Source organism: Tamandua tetradactyla, chromosome 5, assembly GCF_023851605.1.
Source record: "Tamandua tetradactyla isolate mTamTet1 chromosome 5, mTamTet1.pri, whole genome shotgun sequence".
NCBI classification, from domain to species: Eukaryota; Metazoa; Chordata; class Mammalia; order Pilosa; family Myrmecophagidae; genus Tamandua; species Tamandua tetradactyla.
The window spans coordinates 147,855,009-147,871,808 of record NC_135331.1 but is presented as its reverse complement, the minus strand read 5'-3'; the positions used below and the strand labels follow the sequence as shown (position 1 = coordinate 147,871,808).

At 37.3% G+C, this 16,800-nt stretch overlaps 1 protein-coding gene and 1 long non-coding RNA gene across 7 annotated transcripts in view; one reads left to right on the top strand and one right to left on the bottom strand.

Annotated features, from left to right (window-relative positions):
* LOC143684968 (uncharacterized) overlaps nt 1–8,818 on the bottom strand; it is a 188,098-nt gene extending 179,280 nt beyond the window's left edge. For both annotated transcript variants that reach the window (XR_013176294.1, XR_013176295.1), the window contains exon 1: nt 8,481–8,818. This is a non-coding gene — a long non-coding RNA (uncharacterized LOC143684968). The remainder of the gene's footprint in view (nt 1–8,480) is intronic.
* An 88-nt stretch (nt 8,819–8,906) lies between these two features.
* Nucleotides 8,907–16,800, top strand: part of MAP3K7 (mitogen-activated protein kinase kinase kinase 7) — a 116,175-nt gene continuing 108,281 nt past the window's right edge. For 3 of the 5 annotated variants that reach the window (XR_013176292.1, XM_077162424.1, XM_077162423.1), the window contains exon 1: nt 8,907–9,248. Coding sequence is in view for 2 of the 5 variants with exons in the window: in XM_077162424.1 (XP_077018539.1) it covers nt 9,129–9,248 (120 nt within the window). In the remaining 3 variants the exon portion in view is untranslated. Of the gene's footprint in view, nt 9,271–16,800 lie in introns of all 5 variants that reach the window. The other 2 variants (XM_077162425.1, XM_077162426.1) reach the window with 2 other exon arrangements.

Here is a 16,800-nt window from a genome sequence, read left to right as displayed (position 1 = left end):
ACAACCTGTGCTTTGAAGATAAAGTACAGAAATCCTGACTGCAACTTGTATACCACCATTCTTTAAAGTATACGCTTACTAAAAACATTTCAGAGAAAGGAAAATTAGATAACCAAAGAAGTATAATAGCTTTTGCATGAAGACACCTATAAACATTAAATTTAATACAAGAATGTTCATCTCAGGGATATTTATAACAGGAAAAAAAAAATTAGTGTGTACTATCAAATTTGGCCTAACCCAAAGTAGCTAGGCCTGGCCTTTGTCCTCAGCTTCTGGGGAGGGAGGGGAAGGCAACTTTTAAACCCTTGGAACTTCCCAAGTGATAGGAGTGTCTTTGTTATTCATCATGGGTCCCTGGACCACACCTAGTAGTTTATGTTAATGAGGTGGCTTATGGTGAGCTTCTAGGGTCACCAGATGTCATCCCAACCTGCCATGGACTGTGTTAAACCATGTGAGTAATGATTCAATCATACCTACTTAAAGAAACATCAATAAAAACTGTATCTAAAATTGCGTGAACTTTCCTGGTTGACTATATTCTGTGCATATTGTCACATATAGCATCTAGGAAGAGGTAATGCCATCCATGACTCTTCAGGGAGAGAACTGGACGCTATATCTTTGGATGCCTCCCTGACCCTGTTCTATGAATCTCTTCCTTTGGCTTAAGTCAACATATCCTTTCTTTGCTATAAATATAATTATGAGTATAATAGGCTGCAGTGAATTCTGTGGGTGTTTCTAGTGAAGTATCAAAGCTAAGGGTCAATTCGGGAAACTCCTGAACTTGCAGGTGGTATCAAAAGTGAGACTGTAGACTCTTCCTTTTAACTTTGTAGTTGGACACTAGCTCTTTGCTGTTGAGATCAGAAGTCTTGGGCAGACTTGGCATTCTGGAGAACTGGGCCCCAACCTAGCAGTTTGGCTAATTCCAGGTAATGAGAAATAACCTCAATATCCAACAGCAGTTAGATGAACGTCCTACCCAATATCCTGGCTTCTCAGTTTCTGCTCTTCTCATTCCCAAAGACCAACCCCTTCACTTCTTCCAATCATATCTCAAATCTTGCCTTCACTTGAAATTGCACCACCTCTGGAATCACAAATTAGAACATCTCACTCTCTAATCACACCCTCAGATCTGCCCAGTAACCCAGGAAAGTTCCATCGTATCTGTTCTTCAACCACATGGCAACTTCCCACCCACTGACCCTCCCACCTATTCATCAGACCCTGCTATTACTTTCTTCCTCTCTTCAGGTTAGTTCTCCATGGCCTGTTACTTCAACCATACTCTTGCCAATATTATCCTATCCCCACATGTAGTCAATCACCAAGTCTTACCAATTCTATTTCCTCAGCACCTCTCAAACCTAACCATTTTGTGCAAACCACTTTTACTTCTTGACTTGACTACTTAAACAGCATCATAACTTAATACTTCCCAGCTTTTTCATGTCATGATACACATAGAAAATAATAATACTGTAAAATACTCTCGGGTGAGTATCAATTTGAGACTCAAAAAATCTTTGCTTTTTCACATTATTATTTTAAAGAAAGAAATACAAAGTATGAGAGACAATCTTAAATGCTGAATATGTATAAAACACCTAATATTTTTTCAAAATTTTAATAAACATTCATTAACATAACATTTAATGTAAGATTTTATACTTGAAATGGTTACAATCCATTCCTGATCTTTTCAAATCTTAGTAGACAACATTAAAGAGAAATTTTACTCACACAAGTAAATAAAAAAAATTCAAGTATTTTTACAATTTTTCTAAAATCTGCAACAGTTGAATTACATTTAAAGACTTCATCTCTTTCCCTATTTAAATGAGCAAATGTTGAAACTTCTTATGATAACATCAATGGATTTGGAGACCAGTTGATCATTTTTATGTCAAGTAATTCAAAACCAATGATGGAAATTTTATCTGCAGAACACACATGTACCATCAAAGCAGTCACCTTGCAGATAGTTTGGTTGGGACAATATAGAACATTAGTTGCAAATAGAAGCATTAGATATATCTGATGAATCTGCACCTGCCAGAAACCCCTATTTCAAGTTTGCAAGCTCACCCTTACCAGCCACATTGTTGACACCAGGAACACAAATACCTCCAGCAGTTCCATGGGTCAAATATACTGGAGCAAAGCTTCTCCTAGACTCTAACATGAAGACATGGGAGTAGAAAATATGGAGTAAACTCAGATACCAAAGAAATGCATGGTTTTGGGGAGCTGTTCTCCAGCAGTGCTACTGAAATGCTAAAGAGTTGCCTATTCTTGATAGTCCAGACTTGAATCTAGTAAAGCAGAATAATATTTCTGAACTTCCTGGAAAGAATGCTCTTTCATTGGCTTGAGCTTATGGCAGCCCTTTCTAGGAATGGAACTCAACTTTGATCAATAGATTAACAATGAACATTTGTTGGTTGCATATCCAGCAACTATTGCCCGCTTTTCCCCTTCTAAGAGTATTCAGATTTTTCATTTGGTGAGCAGCTCCCCCTGTAAGCCTTTAAGCTTCTATAAGCCTGGAATCTAAGTTAAACAAGCTATTTGCATCTTCAAAACCTCCCTTCCCTCACTCTTCTTTCAAGGGTACAGTTGTCAAGGAATTTATAAAAGAAAGTCCCCTGCTGTTTTGAGATTGCTGCTAAAAGAGATTGTTCTAGTTTGCTAGCTACTGGAATGCAGTATACGAGAAACAGAATGACTTTTAAAAAGGGGAACTTAATAAGTTGGTAGTTAACAGTTCTAAGGCCAAGAAAACGTCCCAATTAAAGCAAGTCTATAGAAATATCCAATCTAAGGCATCCAGGGAAAGATACCTTGGTTCAAGAAGGCTGATGAAGTTCAGGGTTTCTCTCTCAAGTGGAAGGGCACATGGCACACAGTCAAGAGTTTCTCTCTCATCTGGAAAGGCACATGCTGAACAAGCTCAGGGTTCCTCTCTTATCTGGAGGGGCACATGGTGAACATGGCATCATCCGCTAGCTTCTTCTCCTGGCTTCCTGTTTCATGAAGCTCCCCAGGAGACATTTTTCTTCTTTATCTCCAAAGGTCGCTGGCTGGTGGACTCTGCTTCTTGCAGCTATGTCATGCTGCTCTGCTCTCTCTGAATCTCCCTCTCCAAAATGTTTCTTCTTTTATAGGACTCCAGAAACTTATCAAGACCTACCCAAATGGGCAGAGACATGTCATCACCTAACCCAGTTTAACAACCACTCTTGATTGGGTTACACCTCCAGGGAGATGATCTAATTACAGATCCAAACATACAGTATTGAATAGGGATTATTCTGCCTCTATGAAATGGGATTTTGATTAAAACATGGCTTTTCTAGGGGACATATATCCTTTCAAACCAGCACAGAGATGCTCTCTGTGGTTGTACTGGACAGTGTGGTATGTCATGTGAAAAATGGGACTCCTAGAACATATATTCTCAACAGGGGTGAGAAAGTGATAATCAGTTGTTGGGGAAAGAAAAAAAATTTTTTTTTATAAAGCCCAGATATACAAACAGCACATAAACACATATACAGTATGTCTATGATAACAAAATTTTATGGGGGGATATTAAGGAAAAAATGTCTAAAAAGTTTCCTTGGAGGAACAGTGACAAAAGTTGAGAAACACTGTTCTAGAACAAATGCAATACCACAAAAGGCAGAACGAAGAAATGGAAACTCAATTATTCAGGCTATTACTAAGCCTATGAATCAAATGAAATCTGAATTCTGACCTAGCTTTTGACTTACCATTTACCTAAGCTAATAAATCCCTTTATTGCTTAAGCCATTTTGCATTGGGTTTTCTATTACTTATAACAAAAATCATGTTAACTAATAAAATATGGAACCCTTTAACATATATATTATAAACATCTATTCCACAGGACAGTAAAATGGAGCTATGGAATCCTTTAACAGATATATTATAAACATTTATCCCACAGGATAGTAAAATGGAGCTATTTTAGTCTCAGTTTCTGCAAAGTCTCTATGAATCCACTTGTCAAATATTTCCATTTCCAAAATGACTGAAGTAAGAATAAAATCCCATTTAGAACATGCCAAAAATACTGTCAGTAAAGGATTTTGAAACCATTGGTCCCTCATCCCTGGAGAACATAAAAGGATTAAAATTAAAGACAAAGTTGGAGATTAGAGTAGTTATCAGGGGGCTGATATGGGGCTGGGTGGTGGAGGGTGCTCAAAACAGGGGGAGAGGGACTTCAAGGAGACCATCTAAACAACTTGAGGTTTATTTCTGGAAATTTGGGGAGACACAATGAACTGGTGACTGAAGTTGAGATGAAATTGTGATGTTCAGATTCCATCTTTAATTCATGAAAAAAAAGGAATTAAAAGGAATTGCACAGTCAAAATTGAGGTAAACTAAGATGGGCTCCATTCCCCTCCCTCACTTCTCCAGATTCAAGCTGTATTATTACACAAGATCCTTTGGTTGCAAATGACAAAAATATAACTTGAACCAGCGTAAGTAAAAAATGGGAATTTACTGGTCTACACAACCAATCACAAAATGGGAGAAGTGGATGAACCCTGGGGGTGACTGGATCCAGAGACACAACTACTTCCAGAACTTTCTCTGTATTTTATCTCTGCTTCTTACTGGGTGTACACTTCATTCTCTCAATCGGCCAGGCTTTATTAACTCAGTGAGAAATATGGCCATAAGCAACTCCCAGACTGCATGTCACAGTCACCAAACAGAACTGTTCACTAACAGCTCTGGTTAGAAAAATTCTGGGAAAAATTCTGCTGGGCCCACCTTAAATCGCATGACCATGCTTGGACTGTCTTTGTTTGCCAGGGTTGCTATAACAAATACCACAGACTGGTTGGCTTAAATAACAGGAATTTATTGTCTCACAGTTTTGGAGGCTAGAAATCTAAAATCAGGGTATTGGTAGACCATGCTTTTTCCAAAGTGTATAGTATTCTGGTGGTGGCTTGCTAATGATCCATAACTTATCTTTGTTTCCATCACATGGCAATCTATCTCTCTACTCCTATGTCCAAACTTCCTTTACTTATAAAGACTCCAGTAATATTGGATTCATGCTGATTCATTTTGGTTTCTCTTAATAGCATCTTCTAAGAGCCTATTTACAATGAGTTCATATTCAGAGGATGTGCAGTTAGGATATGAATATATCTTTGTGGGGAATATGATTCAATCCATAACATGGACTGATTCCAAGAGGCATGTGTATCAGGTACAATGATTGGTCCAACCTAATATATGGCGCCTATCACTGTCGACAGTGGGCTATGGTCTACTATCAGAAGCTAAGGAAAAGGTGCCAAGCAGACAAAGAGAAAAAAAAATCTCTCCAGATCAAGAACCTGATAGTTTTTCTAAATACTACTTGACTGCATGAGTGTTCTTATTCCTTTGCTAATATCTGAAAGCATTTTTATCTGAAACCATTTACAGATCCCACTGAATAACGGCACAAATAATAAGAAAAAACCATGTTTCCCCCTTTTGTTATTTTTCATCTATTGTCACTAAATAAAAGCTAAGGTGTCAAAATAAGTACAAACTCTCAAGAAGAAGATAAGAACTCTTTCCTTGGATAAAGATTCTCTAATATAGGATCTAATATAGGATTAGATTCTAATATAGAGGAAGGGATTTCGCTTTTATATTCTGGACCAAGAATAGAGACATCCAGGCCCAAGTTTCCATGTAGTTCATCTAGGCAATATAAAATTAACAAAAATTCACTGTTTGAGTCAAACTGATCTGTGCCTTCCTTTAAGTTACCTTAGAATCTTAAAAGAGGAACTTCTAAAACATGCATATGCCTGAGCCCCACATAAAACCAATTACGTGAGAATCTCTGGAGGTGAGCCACAAGGGATCTGTATTTTCAAAATTCCCCTGGGTAAATCCAGGGGAGAAAACACTGACATTTTGTATCACCCACCAAATACAATTCACCAACATAAAGTACAAAGAAAAAAATGAAGAAAAATTTATTCATAGAATTTTTTAAAGATGGCTTTTCAACTACATACATAACTTCTGTAATGTAGAATAAAACATAATAGATGGGCTTAATGAAAACACATGATAAAATTTAGTAACAAGGACTAGTGGGGAAAGAGGGGCTAGGGGAATTGACAGTTATTGGGCCTACTTGCCTGCTTAAGCAATCTGCAAGCCAATAGGACAAGGATTGATTTCAGACTAATATCAATATCAGAAGTTCAAGTCACCAGGTAAAATATAGAAGCAGATGTATCAGAGCAGCTGATCAAAATTATGCAATATACTCACTGTGAAACACATTCAACAGAAAACACGGATAGATGGATGGATGGATATATGATTACGCAATGTGGTAGTTAGGTTCAGGTATCAACTTGGTCAGGTGAAGGTGCCTAGTTCTGCTGCTGTGGATATGAGCCAATGGTACGTGAACCTCATCTGTTGCTCATTACATCTGTAGTTGGCTAGGAGGCCTGCCTGCTGCAATGAATGATGTTTGATTTAATTGGCTAGTGCTTAAATGAGACAGCTCAACATAGCACAGCCCAAGCAGCTCAGCATACCTCATCTCAGCACTCGCAGCTCAACCCAGGCCTTTGGAGATGCACAAAGAATAACCCCAGGGAAAGTTGCTGGAACCCAGAGGCCTGGAGAGAAGGCCAGCAGAGATCACCCTGTGCCTTCCCACGTAAGAAAGAACTTTAGGTGAAAGTTAGCTGCCTTTCCTCTGAAGAACTAACAAAATAAATCCCCTTTTATTTAAAGCCAATCCATCTCTGGTGTGTTGCATTCCAGCAGCTAGCAAACTAGAACAGGCAGGTACAGTAAAACGTTAATAGAATCTTGGTGGTGGGTATATAGATGTTCACTGTAAACTTCTTTCAACTTTTCAATATGTTTGAATTTTTCATAAAATATTGGAAAGAAAATCAAGAAGAACAGCATCGTTGCTGTAGTGATTAGTTGGTTGTCAGCAGGATACTTTCCTAAACAAAGGAGTAGAAAACAGATCTTGTATTCCAGAGAAAGGGAGGCCTGGCAAAAGCTATTCATTCATTCAGAAAACATAATAAACATTTCTTGAGTTCCCACTTTGTAGCATCAATTGATCAGAGTATCAAAGACAAATAAGATATGGACCTACAGACTGTCCTACAGACTAACAGCACAAGTAAGAGGCAGTCCTAGTTTGGTAATGCAAGGAGAGGAATGACAGGTAAGAAATGATCATCCCATTGATTTAATCTGCTTCTATTTGATTATTAGTGCACTATCATTTCACGTGTAGAAATGTTCTGTTATCTCACTTGGACAACTGAATGGATAAAACCCTTCCCTGAGATAGGAAATGCACAGGGAGGGACATACTTTTGGTGGAGGAGAAATTTTAAATTTGCTTCAGGCATCATAAAGTTTAGGTGTTTATGTAACCTCTAAGTAAATATGTCCAATAGGTCCAAAATTCAGGGAAAATCTGAGCATTAGAAAAAGAATGGAAACATATGGGAAAACAAGACCTTCTGTGAGAGCCTTCAGAGACTGCTTATAGTGAGAAGAAATTATTCTTTCATTTTTTTATCCATTCGTCCAACTATCATTGTCACTAGAACTAATAAAAAACGAATGTTTCCAGAAGTTCTTAACTTCCTGATTAGAATATCCCATGACCTATTTGCAATCACAAATGTTTTTTACTTCCTTGTGTACCCCATTTATTTGATTGACTACTCCTTAATTGAAATGCTCTCCTCACTTTCCCGATTCAGACTATTTCATAGCAATCTACTTTTCAGTCTCCTACTGAGACTTAGAATTTGACAACATACGCGTAGGGTTCCATCCGTGATTCTTCCACGCAGTGTCCATAAGTGAGTTGATTATTCAAACCCACTGCCTCAACCACCGTCTATATTTATTCTTAAGTCTTCATGTCCAAGTTCAGTTTTCCCACAGTTATGCTTCAGGTCAAACTGACTGAGGTTTAGCAGCTAATTTAAAACAAAATTGCGGTGGCAACACAACATAGGCAAAATCAACAGCCTTTGAGACACACTGGTCCAGGTTCTACTAGCTTGTGAGGACCAGTAATTGTTTTAACCCGAGTTTATTTTCTATACGTACTGAAAATGGCAACAAAAATCTTTAATTTGCAAGGCGATTACTGATTAAGTTAAATGTAAAGCATCTATGGTAGTGCTCTGCACTTGACGTGTTATTAATATAGTCTCTAACGAGGTGAACACAACAAATTATGTTAAAGTATCTACCTTATCTAACTAATCTCTGAAAATATTGTAAGAACAAAATATTGACTTGTTTGTGAACACTCGGCCTTTCAGAGTTTAAAGGAACAGCAACTGTTTCCTTTTATAAACACTGAGGAAAACAAATTCTACGAGGTTTCTTAAGAACACAGCTCAGTTTACCTTAGGGCTGAAACTGAAAAGTAAGGTTGCCACAAAAACTCAGTTCAATACTATCCCGACCTCTTTGCAAGCCGCTCAGACTAAACGGAGTGAGGTCATGACAAAGTTCACCAAAACAGAGGCAAAACCGTAGTTTTAATCTTTCCCGCTGCTTCTTAAAGGACCAACCACAACGACTTCAGTCGTGCTGCACGCCACTTCCGTTCGCGCATTTTAATTATGTCAGCGCAAGAGTTCTCGCGGTATCATCCCGTTGCTGGGTCCCTGTTAACGAAGATCTCGCGAAATTTGTTTTACAAGTTCAAGCAAGCCTTTCACCCTTATGCCCCACCCGCAACCTGTCCTTCCTTTTTCTTTCCCAGGCCCCAAATTCTCCCCTCCCCGCCTTCCAGCCGCAACCCTCCGCCTGTTTCCGATTTCAGACCGGAGCCGGAAGTGTGGTGGGCGGGGCCGGGTGGCGGAAAGCGCAGCCGACCCGGAGCTGGAGCCGGGACACGGCTGAGGCTGCGGCCCCTGCCCCCGCCACGGATCGCGGGGTGGCTGGGCTGCGCTGCGCGGCTCCAGGCTGAAGGCCAGTCCAGAGGCGGGTGGGCGCGGGCCTCCCCCGGAGTGTCCGGGCAGCAGCCTCCCCAGGCTTCGCGAGGGATCATGTCTACAGCCTCCGCCGCCTCCTCCTCCTCCTCGTCTTCGGCTGGTGAGATGATCGAAACCCCCTTCCAGGTCCTCAACTTTGAAGAGATCGACTACAAGGAGATCGAGGTAGAAGAGGTGAGCGAGGACCCGCAAAGAGGTACCGGCCCTGGGCGGTCCTCGCCTCTGCCTGGTCCCGGCTCTGAAGGCGCCTCCCCGACCTCTTGGATTCTGGGCGCCCCTCAGGGTCCGCCTTGGAGTCCCCACAACCTTGCAGATACCGGGTGTTGGGGGGACTCGCAGCGCTCACCTGCTCCGAGGTAGATTTCTTTTTTCCTCACTTCGGCATTCTTAAATTTGGATTTGATAATCCAGTGCCCGGATTTGGGTCACCTCAAGTAGAAGGGTGAACTGGTGAGATAGTGTGGTCCACCAGTTCTGGTTTCTCTAAGTAGTAAATTCAGAAAGACCGTGGCCGTTTGGGAGTTTCAGTTAGTCTAAAGGCCAAGGATTGTATGACGTTCAGCTTTCAAGCTCCGTACCTGGTAGGTAGTGGGCGCTCGGTAAATGTTAAATTAATAGCTCGCCGAGTCTAAATACATTGTCTTCCAGAGTACCGAATGGTTCTCAGTTTCGTCGATTCCGTAGAGTAGGACTCGTAATCTTAACAAATGTTCTGCCTTCAGTTAGGCTAGTTTAGATAAATTTCACCATTAGTCATAGGCTGGTCTGTTATGATGGAAGGATGTTTCAAGTAGCGTATCCTGAAGCGGTAACTAAAGATCGCGGTGACAACTAAAATGTAAGACCAGTCGGGAAACCACGGTTGGAAAATCCTAATCCGTTTCATATTCTATAAAAATTTTAGTTATTTTAGAAGATATTCCAGTTTGTCTTTAATACATTGCTTATTTTCAAGTTTACAGATGAGCGATTGGCGATAAGGACTATAAATTTAGAAAAGATAAAACAGTATGAATAGACATTTTAAAACATGTTAAAAACTTTGAATGAAAATGGCATCTATTAAAGTTACCAGTTTTTAAATTTTTTAGACACTTTGCATTACATATACGATGAAGAACACAGTATGTCTTACTGAAAACTTATAGACTCGAGAAAAGTTATCTCTAAAAATCTAAAATTTAGATTGCAGTGAGCTAAAAGTGTAATATAATTCACAGTCATCAAATAAATACATATTTTTCCTATTTGATTTTGGAAGAATATTGGATTATATTTTTGTTGCAAGGAGTAATCATGGAAATTATTGAGACCAGCCTTGTTTTTATTTTTCAAGGAAATATGCTAGGAAGAACAGGATCTTTGGAGTTAGAATAAGGTGCAGTATATCAAATATGCCACTTATTAGCTGCCTGGTTGGCAGCATAATTTCCTAACTAACCCCTTTGAATTGTAGTTTCCTTAACTGTAAAATAGAGATGTTAATTTCTATCTCACTTTGTATAACAGATCCTATTAGTCAATTAAACACTATGGCAAAATACCCAACACACTGCCTGAAACATTAGGAAACTGAGATTCAGAGAGGAACAGTGACCTGCTTAAAGGTCACATGGCTAAAAGAAGATCCATATCTTGAAAAAAAAAAAGGGAGGGGGAATTTTTTTGCATGTTTTCTTCTATTGAGGCTATGATAAATTCCTTTTTCAGAAGTGGTAGTTGATCCAGCTTTCATGACTAACATTCTTTCTTTTTTAAAAATAAAAATTCAGTGAGTCAGTATACAAGAATTGCAGTTTTTAAATAAGCCTTTACGTCTACCCTGTGGCAAACTGCTATGCTTGTAGACTACAAATTGTTATATAATAATAACTTGTACTTCATGGTCTACCAATGCTTTCACAGTCTTAACTTCATTTGATTTTTAGAACAACCTCAGTTTTGCACACTGTTTTCTAAAGCTTTTGCTTTCTTGCTTCATGGAGGAATTGGAGTTAGTAAGAAGACATTATCATTTTGCAGTTCTTCCCCCAAAGGTTTTCACTTTTGGTTAGGGTTCCATGTGTCCAATGACCCTTCTTTCAGTTTTCCCACATGTCCAATGACCCTTCTTTCAGTTTAAATAATGTTTAGAACTTCGTTTGGTGGATTTAGGATATTTGTTTTCATTTTCTAATACCCATTTTATTTTCACATTAAAGGTGAATTTGGATCTTTCTGCTATTGAAACCATGACACAATTTCATCAGGTTCTTCTTTTGCTTGCATCTTTGGCATACATTGTTATATAATCCATAGTGCACCATGGGCACTCATGGCTGTTTCTCAACTTAGATTTTGCTTTTAGGTTATAATCATGAATAACAGAGCAGAGAAAGATAACCAAAAACAATAAGTATTTTGGATTGCTTTCAATATTTTATACAGTACAGGTATATTACTTTTTAAGTAAAAAAAAGTCATATTCCATATTTCTCAAATAACAATATAACTGATTGACATTAAGTGAATGTAATTAGAAACTGTGTAATATATGCTTCAATCATAGGCCAGATACACATTTTGTAGAAACAGATTTCTAAGATCATCAGCTGATTTTAATCCTTAAATTCCTAATACTGTGATTAGGAACACTTGGGCACTTCTTAAACCTAATTCTGGTAACAAAATTATATATATCAGCCTCAGAAATCTACGTAGGTACTTGTAGTCATTTAGATTTTAACATTCTGGATCTGGGTATAGAGAATGTTAGAATAAATTGTGAGGTATGTATATTGTAGACTAGGTTGCATAATATGGTAAAGGCAGTGTGGTGTAGTGAAAAGTATACTGGTCTGGATATTTAGAAAGTGTAGGGGCTGTGCTGATTTTGCCACAATATATTTTTGTAACTTTGAGCAAGTCACATTGTATTCAGGGCCCTTAGTTTCTAATGTATAATAAGGGCTTGAACCAAGATCATTTAAGGGCTCTTTGAGTTCAAAAATGAAAATGTGGTTCATTGTTTCCAGTATTTATTCTGTTTCCACAATAAGCTTAGACATTTTTTGAGAACAGTGGTCATAATCTCCCATGGAATGTAGTTGGTACCCATCTAATCATAGGTATGCAGGGCAAATGATATTCCCATTTTACAGATATGGACATGTCATCATAGAGTTTATTTGCCAGAAGCCACATGTCTAAATAAATGATAGAGCTAGGAATTGAATTTGGGATTTCTTACTCCTGAGTCAGCTTCTCTTTCCACTGTATTTACAATGTTGCTGTAATTCATTCTGAAGTACTTTGTGACCAAACCTTATTCTGGAAATAGAGAAACAAAATTCAGATTTCATTTTTAGTATTTGGTCTTCAGCATTTAATGACCACTCTTTTTTGTGCACGGTACTTGTGAGTGAGACCAGAGCAAACATGGAATAGTTAATAATTATGTTTTCAGATTCAGTATGAATATAGTATAAATTAGGTACCTAAATCATAATTTGAAATCAGGAGGGTTAATCACAGAGGTTTTCATTTGGTGGGGAAGAGTTTTCTTTGGGGGAAAATAGTTTTAAACTAGGTTTCAAGTGAAAACTTTAATAAAAATTTAAACTAGGTGAGCATCATAATTGGGAAATCACTAAGATGAATTAGTCTTTGCAGTTGTTCCTCTGCTTAGAGTACCATTACCCCCCAAACTTCACATGGCTGGCTCCTTTTTCACTATTCAAATCCCACCTCAAATGTCACCTCCTTAGAGAAGCTTTTTTCCTGAGCAACCTATGTCCTTGTCACTTTTATTATCCTTCATAGCACTTATCTAAATATTTGTTGAATGAGTAGATAATGTCATCACAGCTAATCATGAGAATTTAATGCCCATCTGGTTGTTTTATATTACAGATGATAAAACAGAGGTTAAGATAAATTATGCAATTTGGTTAGGGCATTTACACTAGAAACAAGATGTGATTTTCATTCATTACACTCCAGTATACTTAGCAAACGCTCTTATTTAGCAGGAGTAAAAGATGCTGGAAATAGCCAGGTGCTGTGCTAAAGTATTGGAGAATCCTTTCTAAAGTGCTAAAAAGACCCTACTTGGCATGATTGCTTTTGTAAAAGGAAAACACCCAAGGCTACAGTATTGAACACATTTAACTACTGTGTTCTTCAGCTTCATGAAAGAGACAAGCAAAGATTTTAATTTAGAGGCTAACATATGCTAGGATGGGGAAATAGAGATAAGTTTGGGAGTGATCTATATTTTGTATGTTTATCTCATAACTATATGACCAACTTATAAAAGAACCTAATTTGTAGTGATCTAAGTAAACTGAGTCTTTGTTAGCCAATATTTAATTAAGAAATCTGAAATGGTTATTATAGTGAAGAGGTAGCCACAGAGATGATTTTTATATTGTTGTACTGCTTAAAAGATAATACAAACATAAGATCTAAAGAAATATCTGTTAAACAGGTCAGTTATCTTATGGCAATCTTTAAGAAACTATATGAAAAATTCTGAAGGAAGTTCAAATAATTAAAACTTAACTTGTAGGTTATCAAGTCTGTCTTGTCAGCAAATGGCAGTTCTACTCTGCCATAGTTTATTAATAGATATTGAAGTTCTCAAATAGTTGGAGGCCACAACGCCTACTAATAAATATAAGATCTGTGCTTGTTCTATCATGTTCCAAATTTCTAACCAGAGGAATGGCAGCATAGCCAGGATCCATTCACACGGTTCACAGAACAGGACAAAACCAAACTGACCACTACAATCGTTGAACTAAAAATAGGATGAATTGGGGACAATTAAGAATTATTTCATAACAAATTGAGAGCACAAGGAAAGACATCATTTTCCATTTGGTTTATTTTATTATTGTTATTTTTAATAACTTGACCTGAATGAAGAAATGGAGAGGGCTTTCATCCTAAAGAAATTAGTTTTAAAAAACACACACAAAAGGAAAAAGTTTGATTTTGTTTTTTGTGCCATTCAATAGTGATTTCATGAAAATGTTATACATACTATCCTCTATATTTTTCTGTTATTATTTATTTACTTAACAAGTTAAAATTTAAATCTGTTTTACTGTATAAAAGGCTAAAGTTGTAAGCCTCAAACCAAGACGACTAAAACCATTTGGTGAAATATAATGCTAAAATGAAAGGGAAAATTTGTATGTTGTAAAAGAACTAATCCAAAAACATTTTAATTTAGAAAACACTCATAAATTTAGATGAAACTGTTTCTTAAATTGACTTTTTTTTTCTTTTAAAACCAACCTTTTTTCTTCCATTTTTACAGATGAGACATTGTGAAGAATATCTAAAATATTTGTTTCTGGGTTCACATTTTGGGTACGCGTGTTTAATTGGCAAGAGAAATACTTATAACTTGGATGTATACCTTTTGTTTTTTAATTGAAAATTGATCTTTAAGGATGTTAATGATAATGTGTTGAAGAAACTACATTGGATTGTTCCACTGTGAATACAATACGAGAGGCATATTTTGAGAACTTGAATTAGAAATATTAAGTAAAAAGCGACTTATTTCAGTGTTTCATAGTTTGGATATTAGGTCTTTCATTGTTTACTTAGTTGCCAGAATGTCTAAATTTGCCAGTTTATATTGTTCTTTTCTGCTGATTTACCTTACCATGTGTCAAGAAAAACATTGGTTTGCTTTCTGTGGCTGGTAACATTGTGTTTATTCATCTGGTAACATATATAATCCCTTAATTACTTGCTAGTTGTTACTCCCTTTCAGTCTTCACCATTTTAAATTCTTGATTAATGCAATAAAGAAATTTGTGAAATATTTTCTTATCTACATATTAAATATTTTTATTATGAAATATAATATACAAAAAAGCAATAAATTTTGACATACATTGTAATAAGTAGTTATAGAACAGATTTCAGAGTTTGGTATGGGTTCCAGTTCCACAATTTCAGGTTTCCTTCTAGGTGCTCCAAGATACTGGAGACTAAAAGAGATATTAATGTAATTATTCAGCAGTCACAGTCATTTGTTAAATCCTATCTTCTCTGTTATAACTCCTCCTTTTCCTTTGATGCTTTGCCCAATCTTTAGGGATTTTTGGTCTATGCCCATTCTAACTTCTTTATGTTGGAAAGGGCTGCTGATAATATGGGATAGGTGACTGAAACTAGTTGATACTCTGAGTTTCGGGAATTATCTGCCCTAGGAACTATCTGGAGGTTGTAGGTTGTAGGTTTCTGGAAAATAATCTTAGTGTGTGACATTTTAGTAGAATCTCAGATGGAGCCCTAGGTGTTCTTTAGGGTTAACAGGAATGGTTTTGGTTGGAGGTTGGCAAACCATGGTAATTAGTAATATCTAGCTGAAGCTTGCATAAGAGTAGCCTCCAGAATAGCTTCTTGATGCTATTAGAACACTCTTAGTCACTGATACCTTATTTTATTACAGACCCCTTTTGGGGACCCTTTTGGTCAATCCCATGGTGCCAGGGCCAGGCTCATCCCTGGAAGTCAGAGTCTTCATTGCCAGGGAGATTTTTCTCCCTGGATGTCATGTCCCATGTAGTGGGGAGAATAATGATTTTCCTTGCAGAGTTGGGCTTAAAGAGAAAGAGGCCACATCTGAGCAACAAAAGAGGTTTTTCTCCACTACATAAATAAGCTCAAGAACAAGGGCTTGAGTGACTGAGAGATTTCAGAGCCAAGAGGTTATCCTGGAGGTTATTATTATGCATTATATTGATATCCCTTTTTAGTTTATGGTATTTTGGAGTATCTGGAGGAAAGTAACTGAGACTATTGAGCTATGTTCCGGTAGCCTTGATTCTTGAAGATGATTGCATAAAATATAGCTTTTACATTATGACTGTGTGATTGTGAAAACCTTGTGTCTGATGCTCCTTTTATGCGTAGTATGAACAGATGAGTAAAAAAATATGGATAAAAAGAAATAATGAGGGGATAATGGGTAAAATAAATTGGGTAGATTGAAATACTAGTGGCTAATGAGAGGGAGGGGTAAGGGGTATGGGATGTGTGAGTTTCTTATTTTTTCTTTTTATTTCTTTTTCTGGAGTGATGCAGATGTTTTAAAAATGATCCGTGGTGATGAAAGCACAGATATGTGCTGATATTGTGAGCCGCATATGGACTGTATGTGTGTGAAGATTTGTCAATAAAAATATTTTTTAAAAAAACAGAAGCTGCCTCCTTCAAGTAGGTCTTAAAGATGTTTCACTATATTTTCTTCTAGGAGTTTTGTGATACCGACTCTAATATTTAGGCCTTTGAGTTAATTTTTGTATAGGAAGTAAGGTAAGGGTCCTCTTTCATTCTTTCGGCTATTACTATCCAGTTCTCCCATTCCCATTTATTGAAAAGATTATTCTGACCCAATTCAGTAAATTTAGTGACTTTGTCAAAGATAATTGATGTTAGATTTGGTAGTCTGTCTCAGCTCTCTTGATTCAATTCCATTGGTGATACTTCTATCTTTGTGCAGTACCATGCTGTTTTGACCACTGTGGCTTTATAACATGTTTTAAAATCAGGAAGTGTTAGTCCTCCTACTTTGTTAGGATATTTTTAGCTATTTGAGGTCTCATTTCCCTTCCAAATTAATTTGACAGCTAGCTTTTCCAAGTTTTCAAACTGGGTGGTTGGAATTTTGATTGGTGTTCTAGTTTGCTAGTTGCCAGAATGCAGCACACCAGAGATGGAT